This window comes from Mastacembelus armatus, chromosome 11 (assembly GCF_900324485.2).
Source record: "Mastacembelus armatus chromosome 11, fMasArm1.2, whole genome shotgun sequence".
NCBI lineage: Eukaryota > Metazoa > Chordata > Actinopteri > Synbranchiformes > Mastacembelidae > Mastacembelus > Mastacembelus armatus.
The window spans coordinates 19,627,371-19,651,192 of record NC_046643.1 but is presented as its reverse complement, the minus strand read 5'-3'; the positions used below and the strand labels follow the sequence as shown (position 1 = coordinate 19,651,192).

Sequence of the window (23,822 nt, the reverse complement as noted above, 5' to 3'; positions counted from 1 at the left end):
TTTGGTGACGGCGTGGAGGAGGGGTGGGTGGATGCTTCTATTGTGATTGCAGCAGAGCTTGCTGAGGAATTGGTCGGGCATGCCGCTTTGAGGGGCTTCTGGGTGTGAAAATGACACTGGGGGAGGAGGTCAGTTTGGGCCCAGTAGTGATGTGCTTCATCAGGTTGGCGAGGTTCTTGGTGATGGGGAATGGGATGCCCCGGGAAGATGGTGAACTAGGTAGGGTTTGTGGGGTTGTGGGAAGTGAATCCTCACAGGCAGTGTCTGCTGGTGTGGCCTCCTCATCTTTTCTCTGACTTCTCTCCATGTTAGAGCATTCGGGGGGGAGTGTTGGCTTTGGATGTTTTGATGTTTCTTCATTTTGTTTAGATTCCCGTATCTTGTCCTTGGCAGATTCCCGTCGTATCTTGTCCTTGGCAGAGTGAAGATTGTGGCGCAGGAAGAAAAATAGGTTGGAGGTGAAAGCTTTTACTCCTGATTTATTTAAAAAGGCAAAATATTTAAAAAGATGCCTGCGATCCCAGAAATGGTTAAAATTATCAATAAAATGTATTGAGTGGACATCACATGCAGTTGAAAGCCATGTGTTCAGTGCTAGTAACCTGCTGAATTTCTCAGTTCCTCCTCTGGCTGGTGGTAGAGGTCCACTGATAAAAACTTCTGCATTTAGCGACCTTACTGTGTTTAGCAGATTATTAAAGTCCTTTTTGAGGATTTCGGACTGCTGCTTCACAATATCATTTGCCCCTGTGTGTAGTACGAGGTTTTTCACAGTTGGGTTTTCTGCAACAATGCTCAGGATTTTGTCAGTAGTGTCAGAGACCATATCTTTTGGGAAATACAGCACTTTTGTGTTGTTACTGCACATCCGTCTCACATTGTTTATGGCCAAGTCGCCCACAATCAGAATCTGAGGCCCTGTTAGCTTTCCTCTTAGTTTTCTGTCTTCTGTTGAGTTTTCAGACCTTACCCCTCTCTGTGGATGTGGGGGATTGTCCAAGTGATCAGGTGAAGATCCAGGGTCCTGCAGTAGTGGAGCGAATCTATTTTGTAGCTGTACAGTTAGTTTCTTAGGAGTTTTGTTGCTCCTTTTCCCTTTAGCTGTTATCCATGGCTGTGTTGAGGAGGATGGTAACGCTGGCCAGCCTATCGCATCACAGATTTCTGGGCGCTGAGTTCTGCCTGTTGCTTGTCCTGATTTAGTCTTTGGCTTTGCTCCAGGGAGGACTGATACCAGTAGGTTTATTTACCCGGACACAACCCTCCTGTTGCTCGGTCTTGTTAATGCTAGTTATCTGTATACTAGCATGCTCTTGTCTGCTACTATGGTGGTAGAGTAGTGTCCTCTTTCCCAGATAGTCCATTTATCTCCATGTACATCTCTAACATTTGCACTTTAGTTTCCAGCATAGTGATTTTCTATAGGAGTTTGCTGTGATCGTCCTCAGGGAAGGGAGGCATGGTCATCGGAGGTTGATCAAAAATAAAAGTAAAAATAAAATCCTCACTAAAATTCCAAATGTGGTAAAAAAGGGGTAAAATAATGTTAAAAAGTGTATTATAAAATCATTGGGTAAGAATGCATGAAGTAAAAAGGAATAAAAGCAAAGTAAAACTGGCAGAAGCAGGAGCAAGCAGAAGTGCGTCTACACTCTACAGAAGCAGGAAGCACATAGTTCAGTAATGCCTCAAATATTTGATGTATATATGAAATAATTTCCTGTTGACTGATTGTCTTTAATATAATGTAGTTAAATAATAAATAAGTCACTTGCTGACTGTAGTGTCCTCCAGTTCTTTGGGAACATGTTTTCCTGAACAGTCCTGATGTGAGGAGCAGATCTGATGTTTTTCCTGAGTCCGTCTGCATTTTGAGAAACATTCACTGTGCAGCCCTGGAGGGAAAAACTCGGGATTAAAACAGTTTCTAAAACAGAATCAGAATCAGAATTAGCTGTATTGTCAGGTGTGTTTACACATACGAGGAATTTGTTTTCGTGACAGAAGCTTCCACGGTGCAACAGAATGACAGTGACAGGACAAAATACAAGATAATAAAAGAATAAAAGTAGAACAAATAAATGGGGAATGAGAATATACAAATTGACAATTGTATGTACACGTATATTATGTGCAAATTCGAAATGTAAACTAAGTATGTGTGTTAGATAAATAGGTGTTTAAATAGTGTTGTGTGTTCCACAATTATTGTCAAGTTGGATTGCCTGAGGGAAGAAACTCTTCCTGTGCCTGGCCGTTCTGGTACGCAGTGCTCTGTAGTGTCGACCAGACAGCAACAGTTCAAAGTGCGAGTGGGCTGGATGTGAGGGGTCCGGGGTGATTTTCTTAGCCCTTTTGTGCGCTCTGGATAAGTACAGTTCTTGGAGACTAGGGAGGGTTGTACCAGTGATTCGCTCAGCAGTCCTATTTGATGTGGTCTTCTGAGGTCAGATTTGGTAGCTGAGCTGAACCACACAGTTATAGAAGTGCAGAACTGTGCAGAAGTGTTTCAGCAGCTCCTGTGGCAGGTTGAAATTCCTCAGTTGGCGAAAGAAGTACAACCTCTGCTGGGCCTTTTTAACAATGGAGTCAATGTGAATGTACCACTTCAGGTCCTGGGAGATAGTGGTGCCCAGGAACCTGAATGTCTCCACTGTTATTACAGTGCTGTCCATGATGGTGAGTGGGGGGAGAGCAGGGGGGTTTCTCCTGAAGTCCACTTTCATCTCCACTGTTTTGAACAAGCTCCGGGTTGTTAAGACTGCACCGGACAGCCATCTCTTTAGCCTCCTGTCTGTAAGCAGACTCGTCACCATCCTGAATGAGGCTGATGAGCGTGGTGTCATCTGCAAAGTTTAGGAGCTTGACAGAGGGGTCCTTTGAAGTGCAGTTGTTTGTATAGAGGGAGAAGAGCAGTGGGGAGAGAGCACATCCCTGAGGAGCTCCAGTGCTGATTATATGGGTGCTGGATGTGAATTTTCCCAGCCTCACTAGCTGCTGCCTGTATCTCAGAAAGCTGTTGATCCACTGACAGACGGAGGTGGGTACGGAGAACTGAGTTAATTTGGGCAGGAAGAGGTTTGGGATGATGGTGTTAAAGGCAGAGCTAAAATCCACAAACAGGATCCTCACATAAGTCCCTGGTCTGTCTAGATGTCGCAGAACATAATGCAGTTCCATTTTGACTGCATCATCCACAGACCTGTTTGCTCTACGGGCAAACTGATGAGGATCCAGCAACGGTTCAGTAATGTCCTTCAGGTGGGCCAGCAGTGTTTCAAATGACTTAATGACCACAGACATTAGAGCCACAGACCTGTAATTATTTGTAATTTTGGATTTCTTTGGAATGGGGATGATGGTGGAGCATTTGAAGCATGAAGGGACTTCGCACAGCTCCAGTGATTTGTTGAAGATCTGTCTAAAGATGGGAGCCAGCTGGTCAGCACAGAATTTCAAACAGGCTGATGTAACACAATCTGGGCCTGGTGCTTACTTTCTCTTCTTCTTCCGGAAGACCTGGCGCACATCAGCTTCGCTGATCTGAAGTGCAGGTGTGGGGAAGAGGGGGGTTGCAGGAGGTGTTAATGGTTGTGTGTTCAGAACGAGTGTGGGGTGTTTTTTCAAACCTGCAATAAAACTCAGATTGATTCTCACAGTGCTGGGGGATGGTGTCTTGTGGTTGGGGATACCTTTCAGACCTTTCCACACTGATGCTAAGTCACTGGAAGAGAACTGAATCCTTAGCTTTTCAGAGTAATTCCTCTTTGCCACTCTGATTTCCTTTTCCAGTGTGTATTTGGCCTGTTTATACAAGACTTGGTCCCCCTTCCTGTATGCATCTTCTTTGGCCTGACCGTGCTGTCTGAGTTTTGCAGTGAACCATGGTTTGTCATTGTTGTAGGTTAAATGAGTCCTGGCAGGAATGCACATATCTTCACAGAAACTGATATAAGATGTTACAGATTCCGTGAACTTGTCAAACGGGGTCAATTCAGACCTTTTACTAAGGGAACACAACTGCAAGTACTTTGGTCAGTGCAGTTAATAATCCAGGTCATAAATCCTATTTGCTGGGTGGGTATCTCACCTGGAACAACACCTGCAGCTAAATGTGCAACTTCTATTGGTCATCGACCTGTCAGTCAACCAGGTTGTGCTGTGATTGGCTGCGGAGATGAGGGGCGGGAGAGAAAACTAACCCAGAGCCACCGGAGGCAAAATGTGCTTTGTGGTCAAACCTCTGTTGTTTTGAGGTTTAGTGCAGCTGTCACTTCACATCAGTTCCTCTGCAGCTGAGGAAGGTTTTTGTACAATGTTGTGTCACTGTGTGAACGAGCTGTAATCCTGCTGACAGTAATAAACTCCTGCATCTTCAGCCTGAACTCTACTGATGGCCAGAGTGAAGTCAGTCCCAGATCCACTTCCACTGAAACGATCAGAAACTCCAGACTGATTCTAGCTGCATAAATCAGGAGTTTAGGGGCTTCTCCAGGTTTCAGAAGGTACCAATCCATCTCATTACTAACATGTGAACTGGCTTGACATCTGATGTTGACAGTCTGTCCTGGAACAACAGACTGAGATCCAGGAGACTGAGTCAGGGTGATTTGTCCTGATGAACCTAGAAAACATGAAAAAGAGGAGAAGGCTTATTGAGACCAGTCCAGCTTGGAGAAAGACGATCATCATCCAAACAGAAGAGGATCATTTCTTTAACATGGACAATAGATGGAAGAAGCTCAGTGCTGCTCGTGTCAGCGTTTCTCCATCAGAGCAGAACATCATTGTGGTGAACCTGGCTGCATCCTGAAGCAAAGTTTTCAGAAGAGAGTCTCACCCTGAACCAGGAGCCCCAGGGTGGCAAGCAGTAGAGTCAGAGACATCATCATGGTGCCGGCGTGTGGGTGACTCTGAAAGGCCTGGACGCCACTGATCAACACTGGCCTCTTAACGTCTGGAGCACAGAGGCAGGACACATATGCAAACACACAGAGTCAGTCAGCTGCAGCTGTTCAACACAGTATCAGGATGTTTCCCCCTGTGCTGCAAGTAACGACCATATAAACTATGTACATCATTCCTGACACAATGGTGTCAAAACCCACTGTATATACGTCCATCTGATTTTGAGCTATAAAGGTTGATGTGACTTCAGCTGTGGAAGAAGTTTGAGGTTTATTACAGAGAATAATTTTTAACGTTTTATCAAAGTTGAGGTCTGTTTGTACAATGTGTGATTTGAAAAGCCTTAAAGTCAGACAAAGGTTTAGAGATAAATGCAGGTGTTTGTCACAATAAATTTAGTGACTACACTTATAAAAAAGCAGACCCAGAAATGTAATGTGCACAAATAAAAATGATTAAAGAAAGCTTTTTGTAGATATTTAATAAGTTGGTCAGTTTCTAACTGATACAGATTTAATGTAACATAAAGAGAAATCATTGAAATTTACCTACTTTATTTGAGTTTGGTGACATCTGGAATATAAAAAGAGTGAGAGGCCAGAAACCTTCCTTTAATTAGTGATTGTATTAATAACTGAAAGAAGGGAGATATTGTGATGTATAATAGGAGGTCATCAGCATAAAATCAGATTTTGGGATAGTGTGAATTCAAAGACGCTTTGGGATTTTCAAATGGAAATGACTTGGTAAAAGAAAAGTTTAAAAAGGAACAATTCAACTATATGTACTGATTCTTTGTAAGCATGTGAAGCATATATAGTAGTTGATCTATAGACTCTGCTTAACTGATGTGTCCTCTGTGAACTGTATCAGTCTCTGCAGTAGTTTCCAGCTGCAGCAGTCAGTTCAGTTTCTGTTCAGTCTGACTGAGGGAGGTTTTTGTATGACCATTTTTCACTGTGTGAACACATCCTTACTGTTTAACCAGTGATAACTCTGACAGTAATAAACTGCTGCATCTTCAGCCTGGACTCCACTGATGGTCAGAGTGAAGTCAGAGTTTGATCCACTCCCTGTAAAACGACCTGGAGTCCCTGATGCTCGAGTGCTAGCATAGTAAATGAGCCGTTTAGGAGTTTCTCCATCTCTCTGTTGGTACCAGTGCAAATAGTTTGATCCATGAACATTCTGACTGGTCTTACATCTGATGGTGACGGAGCCTCCCAGAGCAGAGCTCACTGCTTCAGGCTGAGTCACTGTGACCTGGCCTCTGGACTCTGAGGACACAGAGACAAAAACATAAAGCAGCCTCATGGTTTTGTCGGCTTCATTTCACAGCGACGGATGTTCATAGAGGAGAGGAGTTGGATTCTCTGGACTTTACCTGTGAAGCAGCAGCAGAGGAGAGTCCAGATGAGGACGGAGATCAGAGTCATGTTTTTGATGAGGAGGATTTCTGTGGCTTCTGTTGTCATGAAGGACAGCTGTCAGTCATCCAGTGTTCAACTCTCAGGACTATAAACTGTCCCAGAGCACTGGAGCATGGTGCTGCTGATGCAAAGTGGCTCTCTATGGAAATGTTCTGACTGAGTCCAACAGGGACTTGGATCACTCTGATCAGGCTGATTATCATTGGATCAACAGACCTTTCAGTTCATGACTAAGCAAATTACTTTTATCTGGATTTGGATGCACTGAAGAATTTACCAAGGAGAAGATCTGTCCATGTTTTATTTTAGTTTTAGAGATGGTCATATCACATTCTTAATATTACAATGAAATTTGAAATCATATTTGGTCAGACACATGAGTAAAATTTTAGCTAAATTTTTCATATTTCAAAGTCAGAGATTCGTGTGTACAGTGAGAGGTTTTTGTACACTGACTTGTTTAAATCACTGTGGGACATGTTAAATGGAAAAACCAGACTGGTTTAACTGAAATAACCACAAAACGGTTCCTGTATCAACATCTTTATCTTTAGTACTGAAACGTGCCTGTTGCCATGGTTCAGCAGTGATGCCTGCCTGTTGCCATGGTTATTGAGCTCAAAGAGGGAAATCAAACACTGAAGACCAGTCTCATACAAACTCCCAGTTTCTCTACAATTTTTTCTGTCTGCCTGCAGTGGGTCGACTGGCCGCCAACCTGACGGTGCTGGAGTGCTTTTATTTTAAACACAGAGACAGAGTTGCAGAGAACAGAGTAAAACCAGTATTGGAATAAAACCAATAGCAGTCACAGTGAGTCAGGTCAGGACTAGGAACACTGGTCTCTCCTCAGTTCCACTGTGACAGGACTCTGGGAGCCCCTGGTGGCTTTACACTTCACATTTCCATAGAGAGCCACTTTGCATCAGCAGCACCATGCTCCAGTGCTCTGGGACAGTTTATAGTCCTCAGAGTTGAACACTGGATGAGTGACAGCTGTCCTTCATGACAACAGAAGCCACAGAAATCCTCCTCATCAAAAACATGACTCTGATCTCCGTCCTCATCTGGACTCTCCTCTGCTGCTGCTTCACAGGTAAAGTCCAGAGAATCCAACTCCTCTCCTCTATGAACATCCGTCGCTGTGAAATGAAGCCGACAAAACCATGAGGCTGCTTTATGTTTTTGTCTGTGTGTCCTCAGAGTCCAGAGGCCAGGTCACAGTGACTCAGCCTGGAGCAGTGAGCTCTGCTCTGGGAGGCTCCGTCACCATCAGATGTAAGACCAGTCAGAATGTTCATGTTTGGAGCAATTACCATCATTTAGCCTGGTACCAACAGAGAGATGGAGAAACTCCCAAGCTGCTCATTTACTGGTCTAGCACTCGAGCATCAGGGACTCCAGGTCGTTTTACAGGCAGTGGATCAAACTCTGACTTCACTCTGACCATCAGTGGAGTCCAGGCTGAAGATGCAGCAGTTTATTACTGTCAGAGTGCTCACTACATCAACAGTCAGTGGTCGTTGACACAGTGAAAAATGGTCGTACAAAAACCTCCCTCAGTCAGACTGAACAGAAACTGAACTGACTGCTGCAGCTGGAAACTACTGCAGAGACTGCTACAGTTCACTGAGGACACACACACACAACATGACTCTGATCTCCGTCCTCATCTGGACTCTCCTCTGCTGCTGCTTCACAGGTAAAGTCCAGAGAATCCAACTCCTCTCCTCTATGAACATCCGTCGCTGTGAAATGAAGCCGACAAAACCATAATGCTGCTTTTCGTTTTTGTCTCTGTGTCCTCAGAGTCCAGAGGCCAGGTCACAGTGACTCAGCCTGGAGCAGTGAGCTCTGCTCTGGGAGGAGACGTCACCATCAGATGTAAGACCAGTCAGGATGTTCATAATTCAAACTATTTAGCCTGGTACCAACAGAGAGATGGAGAAACTCCTAAACTGCTCATTTATGGTAGTAGCACTCGAGCATCAGGGACTCCAGGTCGTTTTACAGGCAGTGGATCAAACTCTGACTTCACGCTGACCATCAGTGGAGTCCAGGCTGAAGATGCAGCAGTTTATTATTGTCAGAGTTTACACTCCATCAACAGTCAGTGGGTGTTCACACAGTGAAAAATGGTCGTACAAAAACCTCCCTCAGTCAGACTGAACAGAAACTGAACTGACTGCTGCAGCTGGAAACTACTGCAGAGACTGATACAGTTCACTGAGGACACATCAGTTAAACAGAGTCTATAGAACAACTACTGCAATTGCTGTATGTGCTTTGAATGAATTAGTACATATAGTTGAATTGTTTCTCTTTATATTTTTATTTATTCAGGTTAAATCAGGTCCTGATAACCTCCTAATATACCCCACAATATCCTCATTTTACCTTTTTACAGTTTGTTATATAATCCCTAAAGGCAGTTTTCTTCCTCTTCACTTGGCCTATAATTCCAGTTTACCAAACTGAAATAATGAAGTTTAAAGTTTTTACCTTTATGTTAATCATGGATCAATTAGAAACTTGGGTTTGATTTTTCTAATCTAACATGTCAAATGTGTAGAAAATTCTGTCTCGAATTAGTTTCTTACTGTTTGTTTGTTTTCATTTCAATTACAGATCAAGTCTTTTAAAAGTATAGTCACAAATGTCACAATGTATTGTGAAAAACTCAATCCTGTGAGGCTTTTCACACGTCACATTGCACATGCTTCAGAAAGAAATTAACTTTAATGTGACTCCAAAACTTATTCTCTGTATTGTACCTCAACATTTTTCTATTGCTGAAATTACAATTACATTTATCTGCTGTGGCAACCCCTCATTGGAGCAGCCTAAAAAAAGTAGATAGTTACAGCATGTTTGTTATTACGTTTAAACTTGTATCCCCAAAATAAAATACATATTATAGATGTAAACACATTAATATTTAAATGGTCATTTTTAAATTTGATTCATACATTTATATCCCAGGTAGAAAAGCTATAGATATTTTTGTAAGAAACCCAACATACTTGACAAGTATTAAATTGAATCAATGAAACTCTCTGGCTGGCTGCTAGCTAAAGCAGAAAGTTCATCCACTTTGTTGCAGAGTGACCTCACATTCCCCATAATGATTGTTGGGAGACATGGTTTACATCTCCAGCCCCTCCTACGCCTCCTCAGGTCTTGGGGGATTTTAGGTTTTATACCAAGAAGCAGACTTGTTCTCTTGAGAGCTAAGAGTTGTTCCATTGTCATTGCCACGGAAACGTATGTCTTCTGATGCAGTTTCCATAACCTCCATATGTCTTTCCACAGGAACTAGAAGATCCCAACTCCTCCACTTTCATCCATTATCAGAGAAAAAGCAAACATCTTGACTTGACTTGGATTAACAGATGATAATTTAGTAAAAACTCATCAAAACTTGCATAAAACAAAAAAACAAACAGAGGAGCTGCTGCCACTCGTTGCCACCTAACAGGCACCACTCTATACATCTAAATACTGATGAAGCTAAAACAACATTTGCCACAGTGGGCCACACCATCCTAGATACACTTGAAATCTTGTTTGGTCGATGGGGATGTTACTGCACAGTTTCAGTTCATATCTTCAAGATAGAAAATACTTTGTCTCTCTTGCTCGTTATAGTTCCTCTATGTGGGACCCCCAAAGGCCTATGGGGTCCCACTGAGTTCAGTTGGGCTTCTTTTTAATCTTTACACACTTCCATCATTCAAGACTATAATGTTGAATACCACAATCATGCTGATGATACTAAGATTTATCTGTCCTTCTCAGTGATTGGTAATGCCCTGCTAGACCATTTATGAAAGTTCTTGCATAAACTTATGGATGAAATCAAACTTTCTCCAACTGATCAAGGAAAAAACTAAACTCATTGTATTTGTAAACAAAGTAGTAGATTGATGCTTCAGCCATTTATTTCCCACCAACTCTAAAATGGCAATACCTGTGTTGAGAATCTTGGATTTTTGTTGGACTCTGGGATGAACCAGGCTCAGGGACTTAATGTCCATACATAATTATGTGAGACTCATTTATGCCTTTGTCACCACACAACATGACCCCTGTAACAGTATTTTAACTGGACTTCATGGAAAGTCAATCAAACGGCTTCAACTTGTACAAAGTGTAAAAAAGTTTTAACAAGCTCTAGGAAAACTGAACATGTTACTCCAGTTCTTCAGACTTTGCACTGGTTACCTGTCTCTTCATCCATCCATCCATCTTCTATACCCGCTTTGTCCTGAACCAGGGTCACGGGGATCTGCTGGAGCCTATCCCAGCTCTCTCTTGGGTGGAAGGCAGGGGTACACCCTGGACAGCTTAACAGTCCATCACAGGGCCACATAGAGACAAAGAACCTCACACACTCACACTCACTCCTATGGGAAATTTAGAGTCACCAATCAACCTGAAATACATGTTTCTGGACTGTGGGCGGAAACCGGAGTACCTGGGATAATGAGATCACAGAATCATCCATCCATCCATCTTCTACCGCTTATCCGGGGCCGGGTCGCGGGGGCAGTAGCCGAATCAGGGATACCCAGACTTCCTTCTCCCTGGACACTTCTAGCTCTTCCGGGGGGACACCGAGGCGTTCCCAGGTCAGCCGGGAGACATAGTCCCTCCAGCGTGTCCTGGGTCTTCCCCGGGGCCTCGTCCCGGTGGGACATGTCCGGAACACCTCCCCAGGAAGGCGCCCAGGAGGCATCCGAAATAGATGCCCGAGCCACCTCAACTGACTCCTCTCAATGAGGAGGAGCAGCGGCTCTACTCCGAGCTCCTCCCGGGTGACCAAGCTCCTCACCCTATCTCTAAGGGAGCGCCTGGCCACCCTGCGGAGGAAGCTCATTTCAGCCGCTTGTATCCGCGATCTCGTTCTTTCGGTCATGACCCAAAGCTCATGACCACAGTTGAGAGTAGGAACATAGATTGACCGGTAAATCGAGAGCTTCGCCTTCCGGCTCAGCTCCTTCTTCACCACAACGGACCGGTACACTGACCGCATTACTGCTGCCGATGCCCCGATCCGTCTGTCAATCTCACGTTCCGTCCTTCCCTCACTCGTGAACAAGACCCCAAGATACTTAAACTCTTCCACTTGAGGCAGGATCTCTCCCCTGGACTGGAGATGGCAAACCACCTTTTTCCGGTTGAGTACCATGGCCTCAGACTTGGAGGTGCTGATTCTCATCCCAGCCGCTTCACACTCGGTTGCAAACCGCCCCAGCGCACGCTGGAGGTCCTGGCTCGATGGAGCCAACAGGACAACATCATCTGCAAAAAGCAGAGATGAAATCCTGTGGTCCCCGAACTGGACTCCGTCTGGCCCCTGGCTGCGCCTAGAAATTCTGTCCATAAAAGTAATGAACAGAACCGGTGAAAAAGGGCAGCCCTGCCGGAGTCCAACGTGTACTGGGAACAGGTCTGACTTACTACGGGCAATGCGAACTGAGCTCCTGCTTTGTTTGTACAGAGAACGGATAGCCCTCAGCAAAGGGCCCCGGACCCCATACTCCTGAAGCACCTCCCACAGCATGTCACGAGGGACCCGGTCGAATGCCTTCTCCAAGTCCACAAAACACATGTGGACTGGTTGGGCAAACTCCCATGAACCCTCGAGCACCCTTGAGAGTGTGTAGAGCTGGTCCAGTGTTCCACGCCCAGGACGGAAACCGCATTGTTCCTCCTGGATCCGAGGTTCGACCACCGGCCGGATCCTAATCATAATTTGCTAATTAACCTGAAGCCCACAGCGAAGCATGAGGAAGCTACTTTTAACTATTTCACAAATAAACCTTGGAATAAGCTCCCCATAGATTTAGAGTCTAAAAGGTTCCTGTTTTCTCAGGCTTTGGAATAAGTCTCCTTACTGTACTTGATGAGTGGGGACTTTGAAGGTGGATAATCATTTTTACACCAGCATGTTGTTTTTATATGCAGTGAATTTTGTATTAATTTTGTTTTAAATTGTAGTTTCTTATTTTGATAAATATCTTGAGATGTCTTTGACAGGATATGGGTGATATATACATAAATATGAATTTAAGTTTCACTGAGTTCTATAGACTCCGTTTAACTGATGTGTGTCAATGAACTGTATCAGTCTCTGCAGTAGTTTCCAGCTGCAGCAGTCAGTTCAGTTTCTGTTCAGTCTGACTGAGGGAGGTTTTTGTACGACCCTTTTTCACTGTGTGAACACCCACTGACTGTTGATAACATGAAAACTCTTACAGTAATAAACTGCTGCATCTTCAGTCTGGACTCCACTGATGGTCAGAGTGAAGTCAGAGTTTGATCCACTGCCTGTAAAACGACCTGGAGTCCCTGATACTCGATTGTTAGCACCATAAATGAGCAGTTTAGGACTTTCTCCATCTCTCTGTTGGTACCAGGCTAAATCGTGGTAACTCCCAGCATTAACATTCTGACTGGTCTTACATCTGATGGTGACGTCTCCTCCCAGAACAGAGCTCACTGCTCCAGGCTGAGTCACTGTGACCTGGCCTCTGGACTCTGAGGACACAGAGACAAAAACATAAAGCAGCCTCATGGTTTTGTCAGCTTCATTTCACAGCGACGGATGTTCATAGAGGAGAGGAGTTGGATTCTCTGGACTTTACCTGTGAAGCAGCAGCAGAGGAGAGTCCAGATGAGGACGGAGATCAGAGTCATGTTTTTGATGAGGAGGATTTCTGTGGCTTCTGTTGTCATGAAGGACAGCTGTCAGTCATCCAGTGTTCAACTCTCAGGACTATAAACTGTCCCAGAGCACTGGAGCATGGTGCTGCTGATGCAAAGTGGCTCTCTATGGAAATGTTCTGACTGAGTCCAACAGGGACTTGGATCACTCTGATCAGGCTGATTCTCTATGGAGGACAAACCTTTTGGGAATATTTTCCAAACCTATACTGCAAGATTTTGGATTTATCCTTAATTAATAAATTTTTTTTGAAAATAACACAAAATATATTCAAAATACTGTATGTGAAGCCATTGTAGTTATTTTTTTATGTGGGAGAAATAGTTTTCAACAACTGTTGAGTTTGTTTGTTTCAGACTCAGAGACCCGTGTCTCTGCACTGAGAGGTTTTTGTACGATGCCTCAATCAGTTTGTATCACTGTGGTGGACTTTTGGTGGAGGAACCAGACTGGAAGTTGGAAGTAAGTTTCTGCACAAATACTAAATATAATATTGTAAAGTGACATTTTAAATTCTGTTTTTAATGTTTCTGTTTGATCAAACTTTCATTTATATTTGTAATTTGTTTAGTATTTATGGTTTTATTCCACCTCCTTCATGAAGGTGAACTCAGAGCAGTTTGATTCAACTTGTTTCTACAAATTTCTACAAATTTTCATTTGAGGTTTAGAAACACTGAAACTTTAAAATGTTTTAAAAATATTTTTTGATTTTCCACCACAATAACTGTTATCACAGTGACTTTGAATTTGACTTAATCTACAAAACAGTGAAGATAAAGATGGATATTTGAAAATCTAAAAAACTGTTGTTCTTGTGTCACGTTATTTTAAATGTGGCTTGAAATCATGTGAACAGTTTGTTAAACAATGACTGAAATCAACATGAAGTTCATTCAGGTCATTTTCTGTGTTTGTTTCTTTCACTAAATATTTGAATGGAAATATTTTGGATGTTTTTGATGATCCAGTTTTGTATCGTCTGTAGTTTGACATATTTCAGGTCAAACTGTGAGCTGACTGTCTCTGTGCTGATGTGCATGAGAGGTTTGTTAAAGGGAAGTGAAACAACGTGTGAGTCAGTGACTGGTGGAGCAGAAAAACCATCTGACACAAAGTCCTTAAAGGAGAAAATCCACTCTGACACAGGAAAGGTGTCCAGGTGTGTGCCGTTTGATTGACAGCTGTGTGGTACCTGTGCTCTAAGCCGATTGGTGTCTCCTAGGTGATGTCCGTCCCACCCTGACGGTGCTGGGCCCCTCCAGCCAGGAGCTGCAGCAGGGGAAGGCCACGCTCATGTGCCTGGCCAACAAGGGCTTCCCCTCAGACTGGAGTCTGACCTGGAAGGTGGACGGCAGCAGCAGCAGCAGCAGCTGGGAGGAGAGCAGGAGCCCCGGGGTGCTGGGGAAGGACGGCCGCTACAGCTGGAGCAGCACCCTGAGGCTCCCTGCAGACCAGTGGGGGAGGTTGGGCTCTGTGACCTGTGAGGCCACCCAGGGCTGCCAGAGTCCGGTCACAGAGACACTGAGGAGAGACCAGTGTTCCCAGTTCTGACCTGACTCACTGGTACTCCAATACTGGTTTTCCTCTGATTCTAGTTTTACTCTGCTCTCTGCAACTCTGTCTCTTAGTTTAGAATAAAAGATTTCAATAGTGATGTTTTTCTGCTCATGGTGACGCTGACACTGTTCACATTTGAAGATAATAAAGTTTGTCTTTGAATCAACAAAGTTTCTGTGGATGTTATTAGTTCAAATGTCTTTAATTTATAATCTACAAGTATTAACATCCTGCTAGAATATGATGATCAGTCTGTATTTTTAGAGGTGATTCTATTAAAACTCTCTGAGATTATTTAACTCTCAGTCCAACATAGTGTCTTAGTTTTGCAGTGAGAGAACAAAGCAGCAGGTATTAATGTGGGCAACAGTGATGAAGGAGGCCATGTTGAAATGTCCTTTGAAATAATCTACAACAGTTTGAACACTGAACATTGACAACATCCACATTTAACATTTCTATTATGGAAAAGTTAATACAACTCATTTAGTGTTCAAATTCAGTAAATCAACTTATCACTTGTTATGTTTGTTGGGTTTAATAACAAAATATCTGTAGTTTTCATGATATAAATATATTAATCCACTATAAAATTACTTTAATATTCCTGTTTTGATCTGTATTATCTGTTTTGAGAACAGGTGTATTTTATTTTATTATACCAATTTAAATTTTAAAACAATCATGCTTTAACTGTTTACTTTATTAACTATAAAATTCTAAATTGTCAAAATGTCCTAATTATTTTTAACTGTGAAACATGTTTGTAATGTTTTTCAGTGTTTCAGTTTCTGTGCAGCTGTCACTTCACATCAGTTCCTCTGCAGCTGAGGGAGGTTTTTGTACGACGTTATTTCACTGTGTGAACGGTCTGCTGTAATCCTGCTGACAGTAATAAACTCCTGCATCTTCAGCCTGAACTCTACTGATGGTCAGAGTGAAGTCAGTCCCAGACTGACTCCCACTGAAACGATCAGAAACTCCAGACTGACGTGATGCAGCATCATGAATCAGGAGTTTAGGAGCTTCTCCAGGTTTCTGAAAGTACCACTCCAAATCATTACTAACACTTGAACTGGCTTTACATCTGATGTTGACAGTCTGTCCTGGAACAACAGACTGAGATCCAGGAGACTGAGTCAGGGTGATTTGTCCTGATGAACCTGGAAAACATGAAAAAGAGGAGAAGGCTTATTGAGACCAGTCCAGCTTGGAGAAAGACGATCATCATCCAAACAGAAGAGGATCATTTCTTTAACATGGGCAATAGATGGAAGAAGCTCAGTGTTGCTCGTGTCAGCGTTTCTCCATCAGAGCAGAACATCATTGTGGTGAACCTGGCTGCATCCTGAAGCAACGTTTTCAGAAGAGAGTCTCACCCTGAACCAGGAGCCCCAGGGTGGCCAGCAGTAGAGTCAGAGACATCATCATGGTGCCCGCGTGTTGGTGACTCTGAAAGGCCTGGACCGCCACTGATCAACACTGGCCTCTTAACGTCTGGAGCACAGAGGCAGGACACATATGCAAACACACAGAGTCAGTCAGCTGCAGCTGTTCAACACAGGAGCAGGATGTTTCCCCCTGTGCTGCAAGTAATGACCATATAAACTGAGTATGTACATCATTCCTGACACAATGGTGTCAAAACCCACTGTATATACGTCCATCTGATTTTGAGGAAGAGCTATAAAGGCTGATGTGACTTCAGCTGTGGAAGAAGTTTGAGGCTTATTACAGAGAATAATTTTTAATGTTTCATCAAAGTTGAGGTCTGTTTGTACAATGTGTGATTTGAAAAGCCTCAAAGTCAGACAAAGGTTTAGAGATAAATGCAGGTGTTTGTTACAATAAATTTAGTGACTACACTTACAAAAAAGCTGACCCAGAAATGTAATGAACACAAATAAAAATGATTAAAGAAAGATTCTTGTAGCTATTTAATAAGTTGGTCAGTTTCTAACTGATACAGATTTAATGTAACATGAAGGGAAATCATTGAAATTTACCTACTTTATTTGAGTTTGGTGACATCTGGAATATAAAAAACGTGAAAGGCCGGAAACCTTCCTTTAATTAGTGATTGTATTAATAACTGAAAGAAGGAAAATGAAGATATTGCGATGTATAATAGGAGGTCATCAGCATAAAAGCTGATTTTGGGATAGTGTGAATTCAAAGATGCTTTGGGATTTTCAAATGGAAATGACTTGGTTAAAGAAAAGTTAAAAGAGGAACAATTCAATTATATGTACTGATTCTTTGTAAGCACATACAGCACATATAGTAGTTGTTTTATTGACTCTGTTTAACTGATGTGTGCCAGTGAACTGTATCAGTCTCTGCAGTAGTTTCCAGCTGCAGCAGTCAGTTCAGTTTCTGTTCAGTCTGAGTGAGGGAGGTTTTTGTACGACCATTTTTCACTGTGTGAACACACGTTGACTGTTGATCTCATGATAACTCTGACAGTAATAAACTGCTGCATCTTCAGCCTGGACTCCACTGATGGTCAGAGTGAAGTCAGAGTTTGATCCACTGCCTGTAAAACGATCTGGAGTCCCTGAGTCTCGACTGCTAGCATAGTAAATGATTCGTTTAGGACTTTCTCCATCTCTCTGTTGGTACCAGTGTAAATAGCTCCCACCATGAACATTCTGACTGGTCTTACATCTGATGGTGACGGAGCCTCCCAGAGCAGAGCTCACTGCTCCAGGCTGAGTCACAGTGACCTGGCCTCTGGACTCTGAGGACACAGAGACAAAAACATCAAGCAGCCTCATGGTTTTGTCGGCTTCATTTCACAGCGACGGATGTTCATAGAGGAGAGGAGTTGGATTCTCTGGACTTTACCTGTGAAGCAGCAGCAGAGGAGAGTCCAGATGAGGACGGAGATCAGAGTCATGTTTTTGATGAGGAGGATTTCTGTGGCTTCTGTTGTCATGAAGGACAGCTGTCAGTCATCCAGTGTTCAACTCTCAGGACTATAAACTATCCCAGAGCACTGGAGCATGGTGCTGCTGATGCAAAGTGGCTCTCTATGGAAATGTTCTGACTGAGTCCACCAGGGCCTTGGATCACTCTGATCATGCTGTTGATCAATGGATCAACAGATCTGTCAGTTCATGACTAAGCAAATTACTTTTATATGGATTTGGATGCACTGAAGAATTTACCAAAGAGAAGATCTGTCCATGTTTGATTTTAGTTTCAGAGAGGATCATATCACATTCTTAATATTACAATAAAAATTTAAATCATATTTGGTCAGACACAGTTTTTCAAGAACCTGAGTAAAGTTTTTGCTAATCTTTTCAGTCTCAAAGACAGAGAGTCATGTCTACAGTGAGAGGTTTTTGTACACTGACTTGTTTAAATCAGTGTGGGACATGTTTAATGGAAAAACCAGACTGGTTTAACTGACATAACCAAAAAAGGTTATTGCCTCAACATTTTTATCTTTAGTACTGAAACTTGCCTGTTGCCATTGTTCAGCAGTGATGCCTGCCTTTTGCCATGGTTACTGAGCTCTAAAAGGGGAATGAAACACTGAAGACCAGTTTCAAACGAACTCCCAGTTTCTGTACAATTTGTTCTGTCTGCCTGCAGTGGGTCAAGTGCTCCCCACCCTGACGGTGCTGGGCCCCTTCAGCCAGGAGATGCAGCACGGGAAGGCCACGCTCATGTGCCTGGCCAACAAGGACTTCCCCTCAGACTGGAGTCTGGCCTGGAAGGTGGACGGCAGCAGCACCCGCAGCAGTAGCTGGGAGGAGAGCAGGAGCCCCGGGATGCTGGGGAAGGACGGCCGCTACAACTGGAGCAGCACCCTGAGGCTCCCTGCAGATGAGTGGGGGAAGGTGGGCTCTGTGACCTGTGAGGCCACCCAGGGCTCAAGTCTCAGAGTAACACATCAGTATCAATATATCTGTGTTTTTATTAATTCTGGTGACTTCAGAATATGTAAAAAAATAATTGATCATTTATATTAATAAAGTGTCTTTCGATGTCGCCCATGTCCATATTCTAATATATAAACTTGCTGGCATATGAAGCTCTATTAAATTAAAACAGTTGGATCCATGTGATCAAGAGTGTCTTGATTTGTGTCAGGGTGAGATTATGTATATAAGAAGAACAGCTCCACGTTTGATTCTGCAGTAAACTGTGCTGTATTATCTAGTTTTTGTTAATATTCACTCCAAAGATTCAAATATTTTTACTACAATATACCATATGAATAAAACTATATCATTTAGAGCAACCTGAATAGATTTTTAAGTGATGATTTTTTCTGAACTGAAACTGAGAATGTGTTTAAAAAAACAGAAGAAGTGCAAAATAAATATTAAGGGTGTGAATTTGTTTAACTGTTAATGTGATCATGTCTTTTCTAGAGGAGAAATGACTGTGAAAGCTAATCTGTCTAAATAAAGGTTAAAAAAAATAAACCCCTGTAACTCAATCTGTTCAAGTATTGGTTACATGTTGTAAGTTTAGATTTTTATCTTAAGAACTAAAAGCTTCGTCAGGAGTATTTCTGACTTTCAGTTATTTTTATAGAACAAATCTTTAAAACATACTTGAGAGTGTAATTAATAAAAATACACTGTATTCTTGATGCTGAAAGTGTGAATGTTGTGGTGTGTTATAAAATGTTTTCATCAGACCTGCCACTATTTTAGGTTCTGTGCAGCTGTCACTTCACATCAGTTCCTCTGCAGCTGAAGGAGGTTTTTGTATGACGTTATTTCACTGTGTGAACGGGAAGCTGTACCCACTCTGTCCACAGTGATAAACTCCTGCATCTTCAGCCTGAACTCTACTGATGGTCAGAGTGAAGTCAGTCCCAGATCCACTTCCACTGAAACGATCAGAAACTCCAGACTGACGGGTTGTAGCGTAATAAATCAGGAGTTTAGGAGCTTCTCCAGGTTTCTGAAGGTACCAGTGGAGGTAGCTGCCCATACTAGAACTGGCTTTACATCTGATGTTGACAGTCTGTCCTGGAACAACAGACTGAGATCCAGGAGACTGAGTCAGGGTGATTTGTCCTGATGAACCTGGAAAACATGAAAAAGAGGAGAAGGCTTACTGAGACCAGTCCAGCTTGGAGAAAGACAATCATCATCCAAACAGAAGAGGATCATTTCTTTAACATGGACAATAGATGGAAGAAGCTCAGTGTTGCTCGTGTCAGCGTTTCTCCATCAGAGCAGAACATCATTGTGGTGAACCTGGCTGCATCCTGAAGCAAAGTTTTCAGAAGAGAGTCTCACCCTGAACCAAGAGCCCCAGGGTGGCCAGCAGTAGAGTCAGAGACATCATCATTCTCATCATCATCAATGTGCTGCCGGCGTGTTGGTGGCTCTGAAAGGCCTGGACGGCCACTGATCAACACTGGCCTCTTAACGTCTGGAGCACAGAGGCAGGACACATATGCAAACACACAGAGTCAGTTAGCTGCAGCTGTTCAACACAGTATCAGGATGTTTCCCCCTGTGCTGCAAGTAATGACCATATAAACTGAGTATGTACATCATTCCTGACACAATGGTGTCAAAACCCACTGTATATACGTCCACCTGATTTTGATAAAGAGCTATAAAGGCTGATATGACTTCAGCTGAGGAAGATGTTTGAGGCATATTACAGAGAATAATTTTTAACGTTTTATCAAAGTTGAGGTCTGTTTGTACAATGTGTGATTTGAAAAGCCTCAAAGTCAGACAAAGGTTTAGAGATAAATGCAGGTGTTTTTCACAATAAATTTAGTGACTACACTTTTAAAAAAGCTGACGCAGAAATAGAAATGAAAATAAATATAAAAAGTAAAAAACTGTTTGAAGAAAGATTTTTGTAGATATTTAATAAGTCAGATAAGGAAAACCAATTCCAGGTTTCTAACTGAAATAGATTTAATGTAACATAAAGGGAAATCATTGAAATTTACCTACTTTATTTGAGTTTGGAGACATCTGGAATATAAAAAAACGTGAAAGGCCAGAAACCTTCCTTTAATTAGTGAGTTTTTTAATAAGTGAAAGAAGGAAAATGAAGATATGGTGATGTATAATAGGAGGTCATCAGCGTAAAAGCTGATTTTGGGATAGTGTGAATTCAAAGATGCTTTGGGATTTTCAAATGGAAATGACTTGGTTAAAGAAAAGTTTAAAGAGGAACAATTCCAGTATATGTACTGATTCTTCGTAAGCACATACAGCAGATACAGTAGTTGATCTATAGACTCCGTTTAATTGCAGTGTCTCAGTGAACTGTATCAGTCTCTGCAGTAGTTTCTAGCTGCAGCAGACAGTTCAGTTTCTGTTCAGTCTGACTGAGGGAGGTTTTTGTATGACCATTTTTCACTGTGTGAACACCCACTGACTGTTGATGTTATGTTCACTCTGACAGTAATAAACTGCTGCATCTTCAGCCTGAACTCCACTGATGGTCAGAGTGAAGTCAGAGTTTGATCCACTGCCTGTAAAACGACCTGGAGTCCCTGATTCTCGAGTGCTAGCAGCATAAATGAGCAGTTTAGGAGTTTCTCCATCTCTCTGTTGGTACCAGGCTAAATAATTTGAATTATACACATTCTGACTGGTTTTACATCTGATGGTGACGTCTCCTCCCAGAGCAGAGCTCACTGCTCCAGGTTGAGTCACTGTGACCTGGCCTCTGGACTCTGAGGACACAGAGACAAAAACATAAAGCAGCCTCATGGTTTTGTAGGCTTCATTTCACAGCGACGGATGTTCATAGAGGAGAGGAGTTGGATTCTCTGGACTTTACCTGTGAAGCAGCAGCAGAGGAGAGTCCAGATGAGGACGGAGATCAGAGTCATGTTTTTGATGAGGAGGATTTCTGTGGCTTCTGTTGTCATGAAGGACAGCTGTCAGTCATCCAGTGTTCAACTCTCAGGACTATAAACTGTCCCAGAGCACTGGAGCATGGTGCTGCTGATGCAAAGTGGCTCTCTATGGAAATGTTCTGACTGAGTCCAACAGGGACTTGGATCACTCTGGTCAGGCTGATTATTCATGGATCAATCACTTTATCACAGTATTGATTAGGAATGTGTTGATTTGTTTGGTGGATGTTTTTCCTAAATATCTGTTTTGAATGAATGAATGATGGTGCATGTGCAACATTTAGTTTGAATTCAAGACATTAAAAATCTACTGAATATTCAACAAATTAATTAATTTGGGTGTTTTCTGGAGCTCAGTTTTAGTTCATGTTTATAACAGCAGCTGTGTTTTACAGACTGTTTTTGTTGACTGTTTGTTTCAGACTCAGAGAGCCGTGTCTCTGCACTGAGAGGTTTTTGTACGACCCCTCAATCAGTTTGTATCACTGTGGTACACGTTCGGTGGAGGAACCAGACTGGAAGTTAACTGTAAGTACATTTGACTACAAGATTAATTCAAATTAAAAGTTTTGACTATTTTTTTTGAATAAAATCAGACTTATCTTTAATATTTTGTCTAATAATTAAAATATAATGTTGAAGTGAATGTTACAGACGTCACTGTGTTACTGATACAATTCTGTCTGATGAAGAAACTCTGATGTTGCTCTCTGAAATTTTCATTTGGACAGTTTGTACATTTTAATATGTTGTTTTTACAAAGAAACATTTATTTATTGAAGACAATATTCTGGTTTATAATTTGTCCTGTTTTGTTTTCAAACTTGGACTGAAAGAAAATCGACTTCATTGATTTGTGTGTAATAATGATCAAACTTCAGCCAAACAAATCTGCCACAATAAGTTGGAGAAATTCAAATCATTGCATGTGTTTTTCCTGAAGCTTCATTCAGGACTGAACAGTTTAATATCAGGTCAAATCCTCCCAGTATCTGATGAACATCATAACCTGACCCGAGCTAATTGAACTACTTGCTGTATTAGTACGATTAATATTAGAGCTGGGAAACATTTCAGCATTAAAAACTCTGTGAGCAGTGAAATCTGTGCTCATGGTCCAACAGTGATGCCTGTGTAAATGAGACCTTCTCTTATAAGATTTGGTTTGAACTAAAACATGTGGAGGATCAAATAAAAGCCTCACACTCTGGCTTCAGTGCAGCATTTGGATCCTTGAACACTGATGTTGAACTTTGTTCATGAAACTAAAGAGTTTCCTGCTTGAAGCTGTTTATCTTTAGCACCGAAACCTGCCTGTTGCCACGGTTCAGCAGTGATGCCTGTCTGTTGCCATGGTTACTGAGCTCAGAGAGGGAAACGAAACGCCGAAGACCAGCAGAACCAGCAGAGTCCTCTGCTGGAACCAACAGGGTGGAGTTTGTTTTCTCTGTGTATGAGCTGTCTTCATATTGTCTCTGTCTCCTCCTCCAGTGGGTCGAGTGGTCCCCAACCTGACGGTGCTGGGCCCCTCCAGCCAGGAGCTGCAGCAGGGGAAGGCCACGCTCATGTGCCTGGCCAACAAGGGCTTCCCCTCAGACTGGAGTCTGACCTGGAAGGTGGACGGCAGCAGCAGCAGCAGCTGGGAGGAGAGCAGGAGCCCCGGGGTGCTGGGGAAGGACGGCCGCTACAGCTGGAGCAGCACCCTGAGGCTCCCTGCAGACCAGTGGGGGAGGTTGGGCTCTGTGACCTGTGAGGCCACCCAGGGCTCCCAGAGTCCCGTCACAGAGACACTGAGGAGAGACCAGTGTTCCCAGTCCTGACCTGACTCACTGGGACTCTGATTCTGGTTTTACTCTGAAACTGGTTTTACTCTGATTCTAGTTTTACTCTGCTCTCTGCAACTCTGTCTCTTTGTTTAGAATAAAAGATTTCAATAGTGATATTTTTCTGCTCATGGTGACGCTGACACTGTTCACATTTGAAGATAATAAAGTTTGTCTTTGAATCAACAACGTTTCTGTGGATGTTATTAGTTCAAATGTCTTTTATTTATAATCTACAAGTATTAACATCCTGCTAGAATATGATGATCAGTCTGTATTTTTAGAGGTGATTCTATTAAAACTCTCTGAGATTATTTAACTCTCAGTCCAACATAGTGTCTTAGTTTTGCAGTGAGAGAACAAAGCAGCAGGTATTAATGTGGGCAACAGTGATGAAGGAGGCCATGTTGAAATGTCCTTTGATTTAATCTACAACAGTTTGAACACTGAACATTGACAACATCCACATTTAACAATTCTATTATGGAAAAAATGATACAAATAAT

General features: G+C 42.6%; 7 gene segments (V, D, J or C); 2 read left to right on the top strand and 5 right to left on the bottom strand.

Annotated features, from left to right (window-relative positions):
• Nucleotides 1-5,847: 5,847 nt before the first annotated feature.
• LOC113126892 (Ig kappa chain V region 3381-like) lies at nucleotides 5,848-6,344 on the bottom strand. The segment is given in 2 exon segments: nucleotides 5,848-6,185; nucleotides 6,293-6,344. Coding segments are annotated over 2 exon segments (375 nt in total).
• A 1,038-nt stretch (nucleotides 6,345-7,382) lies between these two features.
• Nucleotides 7,383-14,798, top strand: LOC113126871 (Ig kappa chain V-III region MOPC 63-like). The segment is given in 4 exon segments: nucleotides 7,383-7,434; nucleotides 7,542-7,860; nucleotides 13,493-13,530; nucleotides 14,294-14,798. Coding segments are annotated over 4 exon segments (738 nt in total).
• LOC113126938 (Ig kappa-b4 chain C region-like) lies at nucleotides 8,297-23,502 on the top strand. The segment is given in 3 exon segments: nucleotides 8,297-8,460; nucleotides 21,987-22,021; nucleotides 22,985-23,502. A coding segment is annotated over 1 exon segment (255 nt).
• LOC113126891 (Ig kappa chain V region 3547-like) lies at nucleotides 12,271-13,040 on the bottom strand. The segment is given in 2 exon segments: nucleotides 12,271-12,881; nucleotides 12,989-13,040. Coding segments are annotated over 2 exon segments (381 nt in total).
• LOC113126916 (immunoglobulin kappa variable 3-20-like) lies at nucleotides 15,484-16,059 on the bottom strand. The segment is given in 2 exon segments: nucleotides 15,484-15,791; nucleotides 16,008-16,059. Coding segments are annotated over 2 exon segments (360 nt in total).
• LOC113126909 (immunoglobulin kappa variable 6D-21-like) lies at nucleotides 19,268-19,950 on the bottom strand. The segment is given in 2 exon segments: nucleotides 19,268-19,682; nucleotides 19,899-19,950. Coding segments are annotated over 2 exon segments (363 nt in total).
• Nucleotides 20,997-21,466, bottom strand: LOC113126910 (Ig kappa chain V region 3381-like; the record flags this gene model as incomplete). The annotated part of the segment is given in 2 exon segments: nucleotides 20,997-21,307; nucleotides 21,415-21,466. Coding segments are annotated over 2 exon segments (363 nt in total), but the record flags the coding sequence as incomplete, so codon positions are not given.
• Nucleotides 23,503-23,822: the final 320 nt, after the last annotated feature.